Source organism: Enoplosus armatus, chromosome 15 (assembly GCF_043641665.1).
Source record: "Enoplosus armatus isolate fEnoArm2 chromosome 15, fEnoArm2.hap1, whole genome shotgun sequence".
NCBI classification, from domain to species: Eukaryota; Metazoa; Chordata; class Actinopteri; order Centrarchiformes; family Enoplosidae; genus Enoplosus; species Enoplosus armatus.
Genome location: NC_092194.1, coordinates 538359 through 559210, shown reverse-complemented (window position 1 = coordinate 559210; position 20852 = coordinate 538359). Strand labels below are relative to the sequence as shown.

The 20852-nt window shown below is 42.9% G+C and overlaps 1 protein-coding gene across 1 annotated transcript; it reads left to right on the top strand.

The window, feature by feature from the left end:
• The first annotated feature begins 10951 nt into the window (after positions 1-10951).
• On the top strand, positions 10952-18256 carry ankrd6a (ankyrin repeat domain 6a). The gene is made up of 13 exons (XM_070920664.1): positions 10952-11101; positions 11236-11334; positions 11912-12010; positions 12172-12270; positions 13070-13168; positions 14193-14270; positions 14421-14525; positions 14710-14871; positions 15302-15451; positions 15627-15779; positions 16919-17195; positions 17433-17734; positions 18071-18256. Exons 1-13 carry the CDS (start codon positions 10952-10954, stop codon positions 18254-18256), a joined length of 1959 nt encoding a protein of 652 aa, XP_070776765.1.
• Positions 18257-20852: the final 2596 nt, after the last annotated feature.

Genomic DNA, 20852 nt, shown 5'->3' with positions numbered 1-20852 from the left:
GGAGAAAGCCTGAGAGAGCACTGTGGAATACTTCCAGCGCACCAGTTTGTCATAAAATCCAAAAAAAAAAGAAATGAAAAAAATCTAACTATGATCATTAGGCAATACATTTTAAAAGTATACAAGCCTGCGAATAGAGAAATATTCTCACCAATATGTTTGACCAAGCCCATCAGTTCCCTGTCCCTCGACAGACTTCTGTCTTGGACCAGCGATGACACCTCCTAAAAAGCTATTGTATCTCTCTTCAGCCACGCCCTCTTCCTTTGTCCATAGACAGTTACACGTGCATGAAGACACTGGTGCTGTCGTCCGTTTTCTGTCCATTCGTGACCACCACACACAAAGTGGGAAATGGATGTCCACTGCCGTTTCTGTTCCTGTACGAAATAGTAATTATTATAAGTTGCAATTAGCACATTGGAAAGACATTTTCAAACAAACAATATCAACCACACATAAAAAGTTGAGATATTACAGCATTTGATCCCTTACCTCTGTTTTACCCTTGCATGTTGCAGGAAAAACAACACATGAAAGAACATATATACATATATATATACATATATATATATATATATATATATATATATGTATATATATATAATCAGTAATCTTGACACATTTGCAAAAAAATCCATCCTGCCTCATTACACACCAACACTGGACCATGAAACCAGTTCCTCCCGTCCCCATGTTTTACCCTTACTCAAAATCTTCTCCTAGAAACCTGTGAGGAAAAATGTGTAGTCAAACATTTTTGTCATGGCTTTTGTGTTCCAAACTTTTGACTGGTGTTGAAGAAATCATTCAAGCCCACTCCAGAGGTTTGTTGAGCCTGTGAGCTGACCCAGAGTGATGACTTTTATACAGTCAAACAAAGGCAATGATCAAACAATATTCAAATAGTAGTGATCAATGGGGATTGTAAGGCAGTGATTAGACGGGATGCAGCTGGGAACAACTGGTATTGTATACCCATTAACACAAATTAGAAATCACCACGTCAATCTGATGTTTTGAGCTCAGGGAATTCTGTCCTCATCATTTTACAAATAAATGGGGAGCAGTCCATGGTCATCGCCTCCACATCAGCCTTGGTTCAGGATCTTGGTCATACCCCAGCTTCTCACCCAGTAGGAGAAGTAAAAAAACATGACGTGATCTCACAGTGCTCGCCGGCTTATCCAGGTGGCCGTCAGCCTGGGAACTGTGGAACGAGGTGCGAGGAGGGCTCTCACAGCAGGATGGGGGGCTGTGATGAGGATTCAGTTTGTTGGCCTGGTCCACACTGCCTTCAACTCCTCTGTTGTTGGTTGGCCTGTAACCCGTGATGGTTCTCATTCCACTCCAGACCTCTGATGTTGTTCTGTCCCTCTTCTTTGCATTCAGGATGGCCTTGATGTCCTTTGTCACCCATGGCTTGTTATTTGAATAACAATGAACAGTTCTTGCTGGGACAGTGGAGTCGGGTAGGTTTTGGACCCAATTGCAGCACAGATACAGGCAGGTATGTTTGGTAATGACTTTTATTTTCAGCACGTGCAGGGAATAATGCAGACATGTAAAACTGGAAACAATGCAGGTCTTGCTTCTGACCGTTAACCCCCAGAGGCTCTGCGGCGCGTCGTGAGCTCGGCTCAGCTGAGCCGAACCAGGGTGGAGGTGAGTACGGGTCAGGTAGACAGTTCTTGTACTCACAACACAGCTGGCAGTAGACTCTCTTGGGGAGCCGGTCGGTCCAGAACCAGTGGAGCCTGTAGCTGAAGCCGAACCACCAGGAAGGGGCTGATGAAGGGAGGGCTGCAGGCTGGAGGCGAGGAGCCAACAGGCGAGTATGCGCAGACGGTGGTGTGTGTGGCGATACTGTGAGTCTCTGATCCACTGAAAGCCACAGGGGAGAAGATGACTGAACTCACGCTGTGGAGTCGATGCAGGGAATCACCAAACAGCCCAGGGGAGAGGCAGACAGAAACCAGCGATCTCACGTTGGGGAGACATGGCTTATATCTATGGCTTATATCTGTGGAGAGGGTTATGGTTAGGGTGCGTGGAGGGTCAGGGGACTCCTGGGTCATCGTTCAAGCCCCTGGGTGTAGTTGTGCCCAGTTTTAGAATCCAATTTTTTTCTGCTCTCTTTCTCTGCCCACCAGTCCAACAGTCAATAGACTCTAGATCGGATATTACTAGGTGGTTAATAGAGTGTATTTGGTTTTCCTGAAATGGGTTTATTAATCATCTCGCGAATTATGGGGGGTGTGGGATAAAAAGAAAATATGATCATTGAATGGGTGAATGAGACTTAGCTGTAAAGCGCTTTGAAGCCAAATCAAGGCTAAATGTGAGTCACCCCATGAGACTGAAGATGACACATTGACTACACTGTGGTTAATAAATGCAGCATATATATGCACAAAACCAAGTCTCTGCAAAATTATTTGTAACTTTTATGTAATCACAGAGAGCTGTTCCGGTCAAGGCAGATGACCGCCCACCCAGAGTCCTGGTTCTGCTCGAGGTTTCTGCCTCTTAAAGGGGAAGTTTTTCGTCGCCACTGTCACCAAAGTGCTTGCTCATGGTGGGAACTGTTGGGTCTGTGTAATAACATTATAAAAAGTTGGTCTTGACCTGCTCTATTTGTAAAGTGTCATGAGATGGTGAGGGTTAGGGGTGTCAGGGGGAGAGAAAAAGTCTTGGAACAGATCAAAGTTCCACAGTGCCTGGAGCACATTGGACAACGCCTTGGTGCGAGCTGTTAAAACTAAACTAAACTGCCATCACAAACAAAGCATTATTTATTCACATTTATTCATCAGAGCATTCACAATAATCGCTCAAAACCATCAGGGGGAGGCGAGGAAACAGCTGTTTCTACAGCTGCTGTTTTACAATATGCTGCCAAAAGTTAACTTTTGCTTCATTTATGGCGGTGGTTCCTTTGCTGCAATTACTCTTGATATTATATATTCAATACGCGCTGCTCTGTGGCCATGAAATTATCTTGAATTAATGTGACAAAGTCATGAAATAAAATCTGATCTCATCAGCTCAGAGTTGGCTTTGTGAACCGGATTCATTCCAGTTCTGTTCGGGTAGGCTCATTCACGACAGACTGTACACGACAGGCCCTGCTTTTTCTGAGCCTCCTTTATGAAAACACCCTGAAAGGCGACAATGGATAATTCTTTTTATCCATGGTCCAGACCAAATGAAGCATGAGCATGACAAGTGTCAGGCACATCCTAGTGAATGTCTACCAGTTTCTCATGTCATAGCACCTGATGATCTCTGAAGTCTGACCAGTGGATTTTCATGTTTGATAAGAACTACACAGTATGTGACCCAGCTGCCATTATATTATGACCTTACTTGAATTTCAATTTAGCTGGAGATTGTTTTTTCTTCTCCTCTATCCCATTTTGTTATCATGTGCAACAAAAGCTCAGATTAGAATGACAACTTTCCCGGCGAAGCAGATCAAGTCTAGAGACTTGACCTGGGAGTCCTGATCCTAATCCACACGGAATGCATTTCAGAAAGATTCACCAAGACTTGCAAGCTGGCCCTAATACAGTGTGTGTGTGTGTGTGTGTGTGTGTGTGTGTAATGGAGATTTAAATCACGCTATTCCTCAGACGAGCTGGAAGTCAGCTGTCACTTTGTTGTACTTGCACATCACAGATGAACCGGCCATGAACACCATTAAACCCTTTTTACATGACAGTGTGCACGTGTAGTTGGAGGGTTAAAGGTATTATTGTACATGTATGTACTGCTCCCATTCTCTCTCTCTCTCTCTCTCTCTCTCTCTCTCTAAGCTGTAATGCACTTACAACAGCTGGCATCCTCTCTCGGCACATCTTCCCACACTGAGTAGCCAGCCTGCTGTTGTTGCAGCAGCAGCAGCAGCATCATCCTCTTACACACCACAAACACAGATACAACTCTTCGAAAGGCTTGTTCTGGATTTCGCAATGGATGCTCCTTTTTGCTACATCGGGAAGGAACAGAGGTCGGGCAGGCGCTATGGAGGATAAAGGTAAAACGTCTGGAACCGGACAATGCACTTCTTGTTTGTGAGAACCGGTAACTGAGCAAACGTTTTTAACGAAAGCCAGCCTCGTGTGGAAATGTGCTTTTAACATCAGCAAATGCTATAACTTCTCTTTAGCGTCCTACTGAACACAGTTTCTTACGAAGGTAAGCAGTATACTATTTGTTAGACCATTTGCTAGCCTTTAATTAGACATACCCCATTTGCACTATTCTTGCTCGCTCTGTGCTTCTGTTATGTCAATTCAAACTTTATGCACAAGTGCTATTTTAACCCCTGCAGTCATAGGGCGGTGACATGAATGTTAAGGTTAAAGTTCAGCTTTATTGTCATTATGCGACACAGGATTGTACAATGAATTTCAGTTGTAGCCCCCTCCCTGCTACACACACAGAAAATGTACATGCAGATATTGAAATATTTAAATCAGAATAGGGTACAAACAAAATGACAATAAAATGCGTGTAATATGAGTGTTTTTTAAATTATAGTGCAAATGGACTTGGTTATAGTGGGAATGAGGCAGTGGTATGGTAATGTGCAACACCAGGATAACGGAAAGTTCCATGTCATGTATTAATGGTGGAATGTGGTGGATGAGGCGGAGTTGTGGAGTCTCACAGCCTGAGGAAAGAAGCTGCTCTGTAGTCTAGCGGTATGACAGCGGACACTTCCGTACCCAAGTTGCAGTCGTGGGTGTACAGCGTGAACAGGAGGGCACACAGGTGTCTGTTCACACCTGGCATTAACATGCGCCTCCAGTGACCACCTGTGATTGGATATCGCCATTGTCACATTGATTGCATGTTGCATTGTTGTTGTTGCAAATTAGACTGATTAGCTGAGTCTGTGCACGCATTAGCCAGATCGCCGTATCTGTAAAACGTCTTCTTCTCTTGGACTGCTCAAAGATTCCCGCTGCTCTCTTGGTTCCTTTTCCCTTTGGGCGAGTGGGATGCTGGCCAAGGGCTTACAACCTTCAGATTGAGAATGGTATGAAATTCTAAGGGTGGTGCCCCAAGGTGAATTTAATGCAAGTTAAATTCTGTTACTCACTATGAATACTAATTATATCTATCATATCTGAAGTTGAGTGCAATCACTCTGCTTCATTCTTTTGCCCCTTGAAGCTCGTATTTATATAATGTTTGTTTAACCTGTACATAAACAGAAATGTAAAAAATACCAGTTTGTGATTGGGGGTGGGAGTGGGGGACTGGACTGGAACAATTTCTGGACAAACAACAGTTCATCCATCCATCCTGTACTTTGCTGCAGCATTTATGTCTGTTGCCCGGGTTGCCCTGCCAAAGACAGTGTTACGGTCTCGGGCACGATGGTACCACCAAACCTGGCAACCTCACTGTGATGACAAGACTCCAGGATGCTGCACACAGTCACTACACTCACTGTTGTTCATCAAGAAATACATTTTTTCTTTTTGGTGTAAAAGTTAAACAAACAAGATAGAACATATTAATTAGCAAGCACCAGCCAGAGATGTTGCGTGAGCTTTGAGATCGCACAGAGGCGTTTATGCTTTTTATGGTGATCTGTTGCAGTACTCTTCGAAACGGCGGGGGGGTGTATCTGTCTTTTATCTATTAAATGTGGTGGCAGTCTCTCTCTCCATGAGTCCAGAATCATGTGGCCGTCCCCTGTGGTCTCTCATCGAAGGGGGTCGTAGAGGTGCTTGAAAATGACGTACCGGCTTGGGCCAGTCTAGTTTCACAGGCACGTTGAAATGTGGTCCCGCGTCAGCTTGCGGAGCCTTCGGCATGGTGCGATGATGTCATTTTAGGTGCACGGAACCTTGCACCAGAGACACTATGGCGACCATGAATCCAGCTGTAGAGGTGTTGGTAGGTGTATTTTTTCCACTTTGGTTCAAAAGTTCAATATTTCCTGTCGTTTCCCCCCTTTTTCCAGTCTGTATGCTGTTGAGATTTGAGCATGCAGCGGACACAAAAGCAGGACACAGAACTCGAACAATGGTTTAAAAACGGTTTATTAAGAAAGTCCAAGTTATAAATCAGGGGTGGATGATGGCAGAACATGAACATGTTGGCTTGAGAACCGATGGCTCGAGTGAGCAGTTTGGCAGGGCAGGTGTGGCAGTGGATAGTGAACAAGGCCCTCATTTATAAAACAGACGTATGATCAATTTTGATCGTAAGTATGGCTTACGCAGAAAACCATGTATAAGTAGTTATTTATAAAACCTTACTTTGAAATGGTCTCATCTCTAAGCAAACCCCCGACTTGATGTAAGTGACTCTCCTGCTGGTTTTGTCTGGGTACCACAGTTTGGGAGGCATACGTGCCCAAGTCTGTGGTGAACTTTGCATTTGTTTTATGAACAATGTGACAGGAATTATCAGTTAAAGGTGTGACGAATTAATTGCTAGATGCAAGGTGTATGTATAAATACTGTGTTGAATTAGAAAGAAGCAACCGTGGCTGTTCTTGTGTTATTAGAAGGCATTAAAAACTGTTTTCAGAGACTGGAATGACGTTTCTTTTTGCGCCTGATGATCCGTGGCTTATAAGTTGCTATTGTCTCCCAAGAAATGCTCTGTTAGTTGTGCGTGGATTTAGCGCCTCATCTTGAAAGGAAGACACGCCGTAATCATGCAACACACGCATCTATCCAAGTTCTGTCGGCTTTGGGATATAAGGGGGAAATCGCTCGTATGGAAGGTGTCGTCAATTTTAAGCTCATTTGAGATTTATAGATCACAAGTGGGTAAGTTGCAAGGGGGCAGGGGGCAAAAAAATGGAAACAAGAGAGAAAACTGGAATTTCAGCAGGACCGTGACATTAACACGCAGACATGAGATTGATATCCATCTTTTTCCAAAAATATGGAATTCCTTTAAGACTTTCACACAGCACTTTAACACAAGAAGGTAGAAGAAGATGGATTGGGGGACAGGGAACTGCAGATAGAAATGCAATGTCATTTCCTCTGAGCCACGCAGGTGACCCTTGACCCTCAACGCAGATCAGACCATGTTGGCCCAGAAAGCACAATTCCCTTAATTCTGCAATCCAAATGAAACGACATGAGATGAGAGAGGTTCCCGTCTGATTTCTGCATGAAGGTACAATCTGTGATCCAAACGTCAACAAACGGCTCATGATTCTGATTGGTCCCTTGAAATTGCATTCTGTATGCCTCAGGACATCCGGATGTTGTTCTAACTGATACCATAGGATAAAACTCCACTCCGTTGAGCCACGTTGAGGGCAGAAAGCATGTCGCTGTATGAGGTGAATATAAATTCACAAGGACTAGAACCAATAGTGATGACAGTGATTATTATACATATTTCATAAAGGGCATTCAGTTATTTAAAATGTTGTTTGATGTTGAATTTCTCAAAACTCAATTTAAACTAATAGAAAAGGACAAGTTCATCATTCATTTGTCATTGGACATTTGTCTGTATATGTTAAATGTCAATGCTTGCCTGTGGACAAATGTCACAATTTAGCAGTTTCAACAAACCTGTTGAGCACTGACTGAATGACTCTCTAAGTTACACAGCAACGAAACTGAATGAATTACATGCAAATGTACTCATTGGAAACAATGTTTCCCCCTTTATAACTGGTACCAGTATATCATTCCTTCTAGGAAAGGAAACTGAAAAGGTTTGGAAATGGTTTATGTGTAAATTGACTAGTAACTATAACAAATATACGGAGCCAGCCTTCATTGCGCGGGATAAGAATGTGTATTTATACAGAGAAAAGATTTTGAACAATTGTATGTGATACAGATGGGATTAGTGAAGACTTAAGAGTGAATGATGAGCCCTAAGTGTCTCAGTGTTGTATGTACACATGCTTTGGGCTCAATACTGTTTATACACCACCAACAAAGATTAAAGGCATGGAGCATAATCTGACTATCAGCTCAAATACTGCAGCGTTTGACATGAAATCCTCCATTTGGGTCAGATACTTAACATTAAAGGAGTGGGACGGTCAATGCGAGAATTCAGGTCAGTGGTATTTAGTGAGTGAGCCAACAACATGCTAGTGAGGACAATACCTGACATGTATGGTCTGAATTTCATTTGCCCCCCCCCAAAAAAAAAACAAAAAAGAAAAAAGATCTGGATTGATGATCTGTCAAAGCAAATCGAAGTTGCCAAAGTTATTCCCCTCGTGGTGTGACTTTTCCACTTGGTGGGGCTGCTAAATCTTGGAAGGCTATCCACCGTACTGTCACGTAATAAATAATAAATAATAATAAAAAAACAACAACTGTGTATTGGCCAGAAAATAAAAGGAATATTGAGAAAAAAAAGAAAAAAAGAAAAACATCCGCACTATGGCCAGATTTTTGTCAACCCACCCAAGATAGTTTTCACGGACATAAAACCATCCTACAGCCACCTACATGGGCGGATCCAGTTATTTTTTGATGCGGCGTCAACCAATAGGGTCTCCGCCAGGCGCCCTTGTTCAGCACGCGGAAAAAGACAGCAGCGCCTTTTCTATTTGTCATCGCACATTTCTGTTATAGTGTATAATTTATGTGAGAGTAACAACTTAAATTTACACACACACACACACAACACAGAACACAAACGATTTTTTCATTAAAATATGTATTTCACAATTGGAATTGCAGCTACCTTAATGGACCACATGCCACTGTAGTTAACTATAGACTCTATTATAGAGTCTATTTTGCTGTTTTTCGAAAAATAGTACCAAAAAAAATGCACATAAGAGGATTCTTTTTTTAAAATCTAGATTCTATACAAACACCAGTGTGGTTTCCAGATTTTTCATAGGTTCACATTCGTCACTCAACTCGTCAATCCTCAGATCTTCATCCTCCTAAACCTCTCACTTGCAGAGTGTCAGTTTTCAGTAAGATTTAGAGGGACCCAGTTATGGAATATCTTTTCCCAAAATGTTACAAACGACAATAATTTGCATATTCATTTTGTGTTCTCTATAGCTGTGAAATTTTAACATTGTTTAGGTGGAGGCTTCATATATGGGGGAACTACTGGGAGCTGGGCATGAGCTCCCCAAAAAGCCTCAGATGAAAAATTTAGGGGGAGCTCTACAGTATTGTTGTTTTTGGTGTCACTGTTTTTTTTTCTGTATACATTTATATTTTCCTGTATATTTAGGTTCCTGATATACATAACAGTATATAAATAATAGGCTAATAGTAAAGGACTTGTCAACGTGCGCGTTCATTCGTGCATAACGATTTACGATAATTAGTGTCTAATAAACACAATGCTGTCTATTCCTGCTGTGGCCATCCATGTGTGGGGTCGCATGTTCATAATAGAGTGCTTCAGGAATGAGTCCTAAAATGAGGAAATGAGCCAGCATTTTTACACTTCCTGTTCGCTCGTCTGGAAGTCAGTGGGTTTTTTTTGAATGGGTTTTTGGTTAGATGCCTGAAGTAAGGTCTGCGGTTAACGCAAGCTGAAGAGATTTCAACGTTTTGTTCTACGACATAAAACACGCCAGTAGATACCCCCACTCGTGAATTTTGAAGCTTTTAAGTGTCTTAAAAAAGGCGGTTGGTAACAAGGGGCTAAATGAGACTACAGAGGTTGTCACGGACATTAAAAGTCATCGACTCACTAGTCCGCCTTTACAGCCTCGTTGTGTTCATACTCTACATTTATCTGTCTATATATCTATATCTATCTATATTCTCTTAAAAGTGAAGCTTAGCGGTGGTGACGTGGAAGTAACGCGACTGTGGTGTAGTTCCTTTATAGCCTAACGTTTTTACTTCTGCTGATTCCATTTACGCGTCAAACATCATATAAGTGGTGTTCATTAGTGAAGATTATCTTGCTGAACAAAACGTGTAAGTATCATAAACTTTTGTTTTGCCACAGAGCTTATTTTCTGCATTAATCCAAAATCCCATGGAACAATCCCGTTGGCTTTTTGTCGAGGGAACCAGGGCGTTGCTAGCTTCCGGGTTCGCCTACAAAAATACATCACCCCAGCTGCACTCTATTATCATGGGATGCAACCTTCTGTTTCTGGTCAGTTTAACAATAACTAATGTAAACCATTGCCACTGTGCGTTGGCATTTTTATTGTTTCTCTTTTCCTTCAGATTTTATTTTCATTTCCATTTTGTCAGTAATTATTATGATTTTTCCAAATGGAAATGGGATGGGATAAATACCAAACATTATGTGCAGGCAAACGGAGAAAAAATTAATTTCAATTTGATTAAATGATTTGATTTTAATATTGGCACTCCTGGACTTTCATATCCTGTAAACATATTATCAGTTGGACTGAAGTCAGGTGACTGTCACGAACAAAATCTTTGGTTATGTTTTCCGTATATTTTTGGATCATTGTCCTGCTGCATTATGATAAAATACCAATATACAAGTCCTATACCTGATTTTATCCTGCTGTACACTTGAGCAGCAGCCAGATGGATCCAGCCGGTGGATTAAGTATTGTCGGCTGTATTTAATTCTGCGACACACATGCTCATGTAACTGCAAAGTCAACAAACACACACACACAGAGACAGAGCCAGCAGTACTCAGTACCCAGGGCACTCGATTACAGCAGTGTAGGTAGGCCGCTCTCTCTTCATCCCATCGCAGCATCAACTCCTGCAAAGCAGAAAATCCTTGGAAGCACCAGAGCTTTTCTAGATATTGTTTCAGTTGAGTTCAAATGTTTTATTTTTGTGACAACAGGAAGTGCAAGATCCGTCATGCCTGAGCACTGCAGGGTTGAAGTCATTCATCTGAAGGTGGGTAGGAAAAGGACACTATTACTGACAAATGTCTGTCACTGTTACAGAGGTGTTGTTTTTGTTATGCATGGGCCTATGTGCATAAATGTGTGTGTGTGTGTGTCTCAGCAGTGATGAGCGAGAAGGAACTGGCCCATGTGCCTCCATCACCGCGCCAGGGCCAGGGTCACCAGCCGGCCCTGCACCGAGCCGCCATGGTCGGGAACAGCGACGCCGTGGCAGCTCTGATTCAGGGCGGCTGCGCTGTGGACCTGCAGGACAGAGTGAGTGGTGGCTGTGCACGTGGAGAGCTCTCTCACACACACCCACGGGGGGGGGGGGGGGGACAAAAAAAAAGAATTCTCAATTTGTGTGGTCAATTTAAACTGATAATAGTTTGTGATGCGATGTGTTTGAGGACGGCAACACTGCGCTGCATGAGGTGTCGTGGCACGGCTTCTCTCACTGCGTCAAACTGCTGGTCAAGGCGGGAGCTGCTGTACACATCAGGAACAAGGTAGGATTATAATAATAATAACAACACATATAATAATACACTTTATATAGGTGAGAACATGGCAAGCCATAGACAAGAGACACAGCCCGCTATTCTATTGTACATTATTGTACAGTATTGCAGCGTAATTGTGCTTTTGTAGTCTATTCAAGGCACCACAATCAAAGCTAGCAGCAAAGGACTGTGTCTCGAAGGAAAGACGTTTGAGAACTTTATTTATTTTGCAGTTACAGATGTAATGCAGCGTTATCTCAGTCAAGGTTCTCCGTCAGTGAAACAATATAACGTCATCAATACAGAAATTTAGGCACCATTTCTAATTCTTTTGTTTGGCTTACGGAGCCCTCGTGGGAGCCCAGACTTCGTTGTACCCCACATTTGCCTTCGCCAAATGTCACAATGTCAAAACCTCATGCCATTCCAACCCAAACCGTAACTAACTTTTCTAGTTGCTTACATGTGCGTTCTAATGTGACAAAGAATGGCTCTATGGACCAGACAACCTGCCAAATACCACTTTAAATATCGGGTTGCAGAGCTCTATTTACTCCGCAGTAACTGTATTACGTTGATCCAGGCAGGAAACACGGCACTCCACCTGGCCTGCCAGAACGCGCATGCTCAGACTGCTCGCCTTCTGCTGCTTGGAGGATCCGCGCCGGACGCCAAGAACAACGTGAGTCCTCCAGCATCCCACCGCGCAGCTAATGCAGACTAATAAATGATTAAAAAAAAAAAAAGTTCCCAATGGGCTGGAAAAAGTGAGAAAGAGCCTCTACAATGCACTTGATGCATCACATAAAACATGAAACTAAGAACTCTTGGTCTTGGTTCCAGATGGGTGACACCTGTTTGCACGTGGCTGCTCGCTACAACAACCTGACCCTGGTGAAAGTCCTGCTGACGTCTCTGTGCCCCGTGGCCGAGAGAAACCAGGTGCAGTGTTTTCCGTGTGATTGCAGCCGTAAATGAACAACTGAAAACATCCCTCACCCATTAGCAAGAGCACACACGCCAGAGAACACACTGTGGGTCTTTTCAGTCATTTGAGTCATGTGACATGTTGTATGTGCGACATGTTGTCTTTTGTGTGTGTGTGTGTGTGTGTGTGTGTGATTTCGGTGCTGCATTTGTCTTGTATTTGCAAGAGGCCTTGTGCACGCAAAGCATCGCTGGCGTGTGTTCACTAATATGGTGTGTTTGGTTTTGCCTGCGAGTGTGAAAAGGCAAAAGTTCAGTTACGTTCCATACAGGAGGTATGGCATAAGGTAACGCTTTATTTCATAATTTTCCAGTAAGTTGCCAGGAATGAACTGTGGAATTTGGTAGTAATTATTATGGGAAAAAAGGGACAAAGGGGAGGAAGTATTCAGATCCTTTACTTAAGTAAAAGTATCAATACCACAGTGTGAAAATACTCCATTATTAAGTAAAAATCCTGCATTTTAAGTTTAGTATATAAGCATTATCAGCTAAATGTGATGAAAGTATCAGAGATAAAAAGTACTTCATTCATTTATTATTGGAAACTTTATTTGTTGAATTGCACGCTTGCCTGTAGACAAATTATACATCGTTGCATGTTCACTTGATCTACCACGCGGCGAAAAAAGTACAGCTTTATTACACAGTTGGACATTATGAAATGAAGTGTTACCAGTACAGAAACTGCAGACAGTAATGTACTGTATATGTGTGTGTGTGTGTGTGTGTGTGTGTGTGTGTTTGACTGTAGGGAGGAGACACAGCTCTCCATGTGGCCGCTGCTCTGAACCATAAGAGGACAGTTCAGCTCTTACTGGAGGCGGAAGCTGACGGAAAAATCAGAAACAATGTAAGCTGAATGCTTAGTCCCTCTGCAGGTTCACAACTGAATTGTTCTGACATCGCAACAGTATCAAACTGTTATTTCATTTTTTTTACCCCCTTATTCCTAGACACAGTAACAAGTGGTGCTCCTAACAATATTATTATGTGTCCTTCTCTGCTATTGCTCTGTTTTGCTCTGTGAAGATAATGGCACATTTAATTACAACTAGATAGAAACACCATCGCCACCACCAAAGCATTATTACTATGAGTGGTAACAGCTTTCACAGTCTCAACGAGTTAATAGACTGTTACCAGAGCACCCATGCTTCTTTAGTTGATGTTACTGATTGTTTTCACAGAAGATCTGACTTTGCCCTCTCAGAGGTAGACATTTCAACCTGTTATAGTGCTGTTTTAAAGGTCCCATATTGTAGAAAGTGAGATGTCCATACCTTGTTTGATTATAAAGCAGGTCTGGGTGCTGTATAAATACTGCGAAAGTATCAAAGCGCTCGGTCCACGGAGAAACGCACACAGCCTGTATTCAGACACTGTGCCTTTAAACGAGTCGCCAGGACTTCCGTAAGGTTGTGATGTCACAACTATGCAGCCACGCCCCCCCAGCAGGTCATGTGCTCCAGGTACAGCACTCCCCAAATACAGGGACACTCATCCACCCGCTCAGTCTGTCTGAGTTATTGGAGCCCTCTGCTCAGGAACTACTCTTCAAGTGTTTGGAGGTTGTTCAGTTTGTCTAAAACGGCTTGTTTCAGACAGGGGGGGAACTGAGGGGGCTGCAGAAAGGGCCAGGAGAAAATAAATAAGGACTTTTTTCAACTGTGAATCTTGCAAAGCTACTCTAGTGGAGTCCCAGTATAAAAACATAGAGCTGGAAATGAGCACAATGTGGGGTCTTTAAACCAGCGGAAAACTGTGGCAATGCACAATACTTATATTGTACCAGATATAGCTAGAAGCTAATTTTCTTTAGTCATGTGACATGTCATGGCGGTTTCGAGTGCTTACAATGTGCTGTTCACTTCCAGGCAGGTAAAACGGCCCTTGACAAGGCCAGAGACAACAACCACAAAGAAGTGGCCCTTCTCCTGGCCAGAGCTCCTCAGGTTGGTGTCTGCATTATAAAGTGATACCTAGATTCTATTGGGTCATATTTTTAAGATACTTTAAACCAAAACACTAGGGTGTACAGTGTCCAGAAGTGTTTCACTCTGAGCTTATAACTTATCATAATACAGTTTTGTAACTGTCTTCAGATACATCGCTTCATGCGAGGAAGAACAATAAGGAAACAAAGAGGAAGACTGAGAGCTGAGCGCAGGGCCCAGTCTGTCCCCAAAGTAGAAATTCTACCAAACAAAGTAAGAAAAGACCAGAAACAATAACTCTTTATAGCATGTGGAGGTAAGAGGATTGGTCTCAAGAGCTATCGAGAGAACTACTACAGTTTAGTCTTGAACGTTTCAGAGATTAAAAATGATTCCAGCATTTGCTATCGTTGTTTCATTGTCTTGCTGTACCCTCTTGTCTGTGTGTCCTGTGTAGGACAGCAGCTCTGTGGTGGAGGAAACCCCCAGCAGTGAGCAAATAGAGAGCAGAACTGCAGTCAAGGTGGGTCCTCACCCGCAGCAGCAGCATTACCACGAGACCCCGGCCACCGTCAGCAGCCCCTACAGCCACCACAAGAGGAGGCGAGTCAAGCAACAGGTAGGAGAACAACAGGGACTCCAGGACCGGCGTGCTCGGCTCCTCCTCGTGTGTTGGGTCTCTGTGATGATATTATAAAGAGTCGGTCCAGACCTGCTCTATATGTAAAGTGTCATGAGATGCCTTTTGTTGTGATTTGGCGCCATGTAAATACGACTGAATTGAAAATTGACTTTGCTAACATACGATATGGCTTGTAGTTCATATATTTAAGGATTAGTTCTTCCAGCACACAATTCTTTGAGAGCTCCGTAAAAGAACTGTTAGGGGCTGCAAATCAATCTTTTCCCTCCCCTCTGAGGTTTGTTGTCACCTGATCCAGCTGCACCTTGCCGGAACGATGAACGGGGTCGCCACTTTCTCCTGTAACGGAGCCGATGATTGTGTGAAGGATTTCATTAACAGTGTGTTACTCTCACCCAATTTGCAGGCTCTGAATGAAGATGAAGGTCTGAGAAAAGGCAGGGGTGACTCCCACAATAAGAAGTGTCCGCTCTGTGACAACGGTGAAGACACCCAGAATGGGAAAACCTATCAGCTTTTCACACTGTACCGGGACATGGATGGCAACGTCAGACAGGTCACTGAAAGAATAATCAAGTTAAAGCTGCGGTTTATCGGAGCAGAGTTTGAGAAAGTCTTGGTTCTAAGATTGAACATGTCCAGCGTGCTGAACTCAAAGATGAACCATATTAAGCAGGGCACTCCTTCCTTCTGAGTGTGCAGTTTCGTGACCTTGCGACCGTTCTCTTTAGGCACCAGCCAATGGATGCCGCTGTAAGCCCCTGCTCAAGAAGCTGGAGGGCCAACTGAAAGCCACAGAGGAGGGGATGAGGCTGCACATCCTGAAGGTCCACGAGCAGGTCAACAGTCGACTGAGCCAAATGGACCGCAGGAGCAGACACCGGGTCTGCCTCTACTATTGTCTCCGCTCACAGATCACATGACTTCAGTTCACTTTTAAAACTGACGGTTCAGTTCATTTGGGTTTTCAAAGCTTGATACCATTTGATTTTTTAAACTGCTGGTTGCCTATATTTGGTGTGTCTTTAAAGTCAAACTTCTGAATTGTCACTCACTACTCTCACTGCTGTTGTGCACATTGTTTGTCACATTTTTGGACACAAGCAACATTGTCCGTTGGAACCAAAACTTCATGCCTGCTGAAGAATATTGAATTTTAAAGGTGATCATTTACATGCCAGAAAGTTCCAAAATCGGAAAAAACATAATTGCTTGAATTGTCAGATTATTGAAATTGAAAAATTGGAATTTAAAGCTACAGTAAGCAATGTTATTGAGTTCTAATTTTGGCTGAAACGACACATTTTGACCATTGCATGTCACTGACAATATCTAATTGAAGGGCTCCTAATGAGACTCTGTGAGCACCCACCCCCCTTTGTATTAAGTTTTTTAAAAAACAACCAGGTCTGAATCAAACAACCAATCAGGGTTAACTAGCATATAACTGGCCAATCACAGCGATTCTGTACAAACAAGGTTCCACCTTCTGGATTGGAGTGTGAATCAAAATGGTTGGAAGAGAGGAATCAAAACACAGAACCCCAATCACCCTGATTGGTTGCTTGATTCAGACCTGGTCCAGTTCCAAGACTAAATACATATGGGGCGGGTGCTCACAGACACATTTTTTTTTTAAAGGAGCCCTTCAATTAAATATTATTAATTAACATGCAATGGTCAAAATTTGTTATTTCAACCAAAATTAGAATATTGCCTACTGTAGCTTTAAGTTGGAAGAAATGTTATGTCATGGTTGGAACCCCCGGGAGACCGATCTGGAAATCAAAAATAAGTAGTTTGAATTTAATCGCACAATCCCAATAATTAAGTCAGACATTAAAGTATTTTAAAAAAAAAAAAAGAGTCAGAAATGGACATTTAAGGCAGAATGGATTAGATTAGATTAGACCAACATTTTTGGTACAAATGGAAGTGAGAAATACTTGCTGTTAATGTCTAATGAGTATGTGCCCTCATTACAGACAGCTTTGATCATGCAGAGGCTTTGTTTCTCATCTAGCAGGCAGCAGCAAGTCAGGAACTGAAGAGGTGGTGTGTGTCCCAGCTGAGGGACATCCCAGCCAAAGCGCAGTATTACAAACTCCTCCACTCGCCGTCTGTGGAGCAGTCTGTGGCAGACGCAGACTTGGAGTCACTCCCCCTGCTGTCCGTGGAATCGGGAGACAGCAGCACTTCGCTGGCTACCTACGTCAACATCCTGCCGTCTAAATCCGCCCACGGTCAGGAGCAGATGGGCAACGGGGCGTGCCTTAATATGAGAGTGGACAGGTCACCAGGTATGTCAACAGCTTCCACAATGCGTCGCGCGCAACTGCACACAGAGCTCCATATGTGCCCCGGTGGCACTGCACAGTAGAATATCTGACATCCTAGAAAAGTGGAGCTTGGGTGTCCCATTTTTCCTCATTTTTTGTTAACTTTTTGAAAGCTTGTCATTCGTCCGTTGTGGTTATACGCAATGGAGCTACATAACTGGACGATTATTATCTCTAACCCGCACCTCTCCTTATCAGACGACTATGAGAACACTGCCCTGTTTCCTCTGCCTGCCAACCACACCTTGGGCCTCCTGCTGGGCTCTGTGGACCCCCTTGAGGGCTTCTCAAGCAGCACCAGCCAGTCCAACATCAGCGAGCACAGACCCAGACTGATCCAGTATCAGGAACACAGCTATAACAGACAATGGAGGAGACACTGTGGAGAGCTGACGAGTGCCCAAGGGCGCGCTGAGGGCACCAGAACACTGGAGTTCTTTATTGACCGTCCCACTGAGCCCACATTCAGCCAGGAGAGGAACAATCTGCACGCTATGGAGGTGAGAGTACCAACGGGTGGGATGAGGGACCGGGTCTGTCACTCAAGCAAACATGTTCCAAAACATGCTTTTCTTAATCCCTTTTTATTACGGCTATGACCTACGCCACCTACTGTAATTTCCCCCATCTAATGAAGGATTATTAGCAACATTCAGATCAACCTTCAGCTTGATTAGATTAAACTAATGAGATAGAATGCATTAATTATCGAGCTTTAGAGGTGTTGGCAGGTGTGGGTTGTTTTTTTTAAACTTTGGGCAGAACCAGGCTAGCTGTTTCCCCCCTTTCTCTCCTTTGAGAACTTAATTTCCTGTGGGACTTCCACTTCCTGTCAGGTGACTCAGCGTTTCTTTGAGACGGTGTCGACTCAGTTGGAGCGCTGGTACGAGAGGAAGATCGCGGAGGTGGAGCAGCAGACGGAGCTCAGGGCCCAGCAGGACAGGGGGGAGCTGCTGCAGCGAATCAGCGCCCTGGAGGAGGAGCTTCAGAGGCTGAAGACCAATGAGAATGCGGAAAGCTGACGGCCCTGACAGCAATGAATGCTGGAGGGAGACCGGCTTTTTCACTTTGGTTGAACATTTCAGATCAGCTTCAACTGACAGCAGGAAGCAAAAGAGGAGAAAATGGTTAGAGAGTCAAAGTATTAATGTCTGAAAAGATAATAAACAAATAGGTAAGGACAAACCGCATGCAATAATTCATACTGTATATACAGTTAATACATGAACAAAAGTATTGCTTACATGCTATAAAGGACAGTTATTCCATAAATAAACGCTTGTCACGGATGTATTTAACAGTTTTATACTATTTAATGATTTGTTAAGTGTCGTAAAGCACATAATGGCATAAACTGGGGGGGGGGTGCAAAATGAAGTCAGAGGCAAACACTGTATATAAAAGTCACATAAATGTTAGTTTGGTAAATTTAAATGATCTAGCAAATATTCAATTCGGATTAAACTGGTTATCATGCTTTCCATAATATTGGTGGTATATGAAAAACAAAAAAAACACATATAAACATAAATCGTCTGCATTATAACACACTAACCCATATTCAAACTGTGATCTCCAATGTCAACAATGAACAATTTAAACGAAATAAACAATGTTTTATTTCTGTCTTTACTACAAGAGCATCATAGGCGCCGTACAGGATTGTTCTGATCCCAGCTGAAGGGGATCAATACACCCGAATCATGTAGTTTAAATACATTTATTAATGTTTTGCGCTTGACTTGTTGAACTACTACTGTGGTAAAGTAAACATTAGGCTGCATAATAAGCCATTCAGTACAATAAATGGAAAACAGGATTTCATATTAAAAAAAAATATCCCCAAACAAGTCAATATAAAATAAATGCAGTTCTTTTAATGACCATTTACCACCGTAAATGATTTACAATGAAACAGTTGTCAGAGATGACGCAGTCAAAAGTAATTTTGAACAACTGGTCGGTGGACATTCAGTCAGTTTGTGTTAAAAATGTGTCTTTGTGTTAAATTCTTCATATGTTTGTTTGAATGTACTTATTGTGAGTAAGCTGACCATTTAAAAATGGAAGAGCATGTTGGTATTGTAGTCTGTCTCTTCAATTAAAAACACTTTGAGTGGCCCCCCTGCTGGCTGTTACCTGTCCTTACCATTCAGAGCGCTGGTAATACGGATTTGGTGATCCCTAAAAAGTTAGATTTTTGGATCAGGGTGATCCCGATCCAACTGGGACTGACCCTTGGTCTAACGTCTTTTCAGGAAAATTTCAGTCATCTCATGACATTTTACAAATAGAGCAGGGAAAAACGTCCTTTTAAGAGGCAGAAACCTCGAGCAGAACCAGACTGTGGGGGGGGGGACTCCATCAGCCTGTTTGAAGTCCAAAGACACACAACTATTACTACTACGGTGAAATTGGTTTCTGCGTTATTGTTTGCAATCTTTCTGGATTTTTTTAATTATCGCTTTTTTTTAAAATCAGTGTAATACTGACGTAACTGATATTATAGACAGGCCTGGCTGCCCAGAGAGGACAGACTACAAAAGTGCTCCGGAATTCCGAGATCTGACAGAAAGGGAGAGATTACCCGTCATTCTGGGGGGGGTAATTAGAGGAATTCGATATAGACTGATAGACCTGTACTCACCACATTATACTCTCCGCCACCATCTCCATCTGCATTTTTTAAGAATTTAATTGTATTTCAATTTCAGTTTTATTTGATTTTATATGTACATGTATGTTTGTAATTGTAATTGTGCTTTGGCAACACATCAAATGTCATGCCAATAAAGCCTATTGAATTGACTTGAACTGATTGCTGTTGGAATGGGTCTTGCAACACACATCATTGTTTCGAGTCTTTGCTCTGTCAACAGCATCATGTTGAGTGAGAAGTGAGATTTTGTCCTTTGGGATTCGAGTGGAGTGGCCCTTTAAGCCAACGGTAGCCCCTAACTCTCTCATCCCCAGCCCTGCCCCATCGCTCTCGGGTTCCTGTTGGACCTGCCGTCCTCTAGCTGTCCACCAGATGTCCTCTGACTTTCCCCTCTCCTTTTTTTCTCATCACCTGACCCCCACCCATCCACACACCTGCTCCCACTTCTCATCCTCAGTGGCTTTGACTGTTGAAAATGAGAATCTGTAAATATTAACGTTGCCTATCTGAGAGAGACGGTAACAATATTGACATCCAGATTGATTATCGAAGTGCACTGATCTATCTGTATGCGTGTTTTGTAATAGTCTTAATAGTCTTGATCCCAGGCTAGACTGTTGGCCCTGTTAATGTACATTTAATCAGTTAATGGTCATTGAGCTTGGCCACAGAAATCATTCATTAGTATTGTAAGTTTCCTTTGATTATGATTTTCTTTTATGCTGAATAGTTTCACTGAGACCGGGCTTGTATCCCCCAGATCCCGAAGTGCTTGTCATCCACCACCATCATCAAACACAACGCAGAGACTGCTGGCTGTGACCACTGTCAGCGATATAAAGACTACACCTGCAGTCACCTGAGCTCCCCCACCTGCACCTCATTCCCTAATCAGCCTTCACTACGCATACCAGCTCACTTCTATACATACAGAACCAGCTCTCAAACGTCAAAAACAT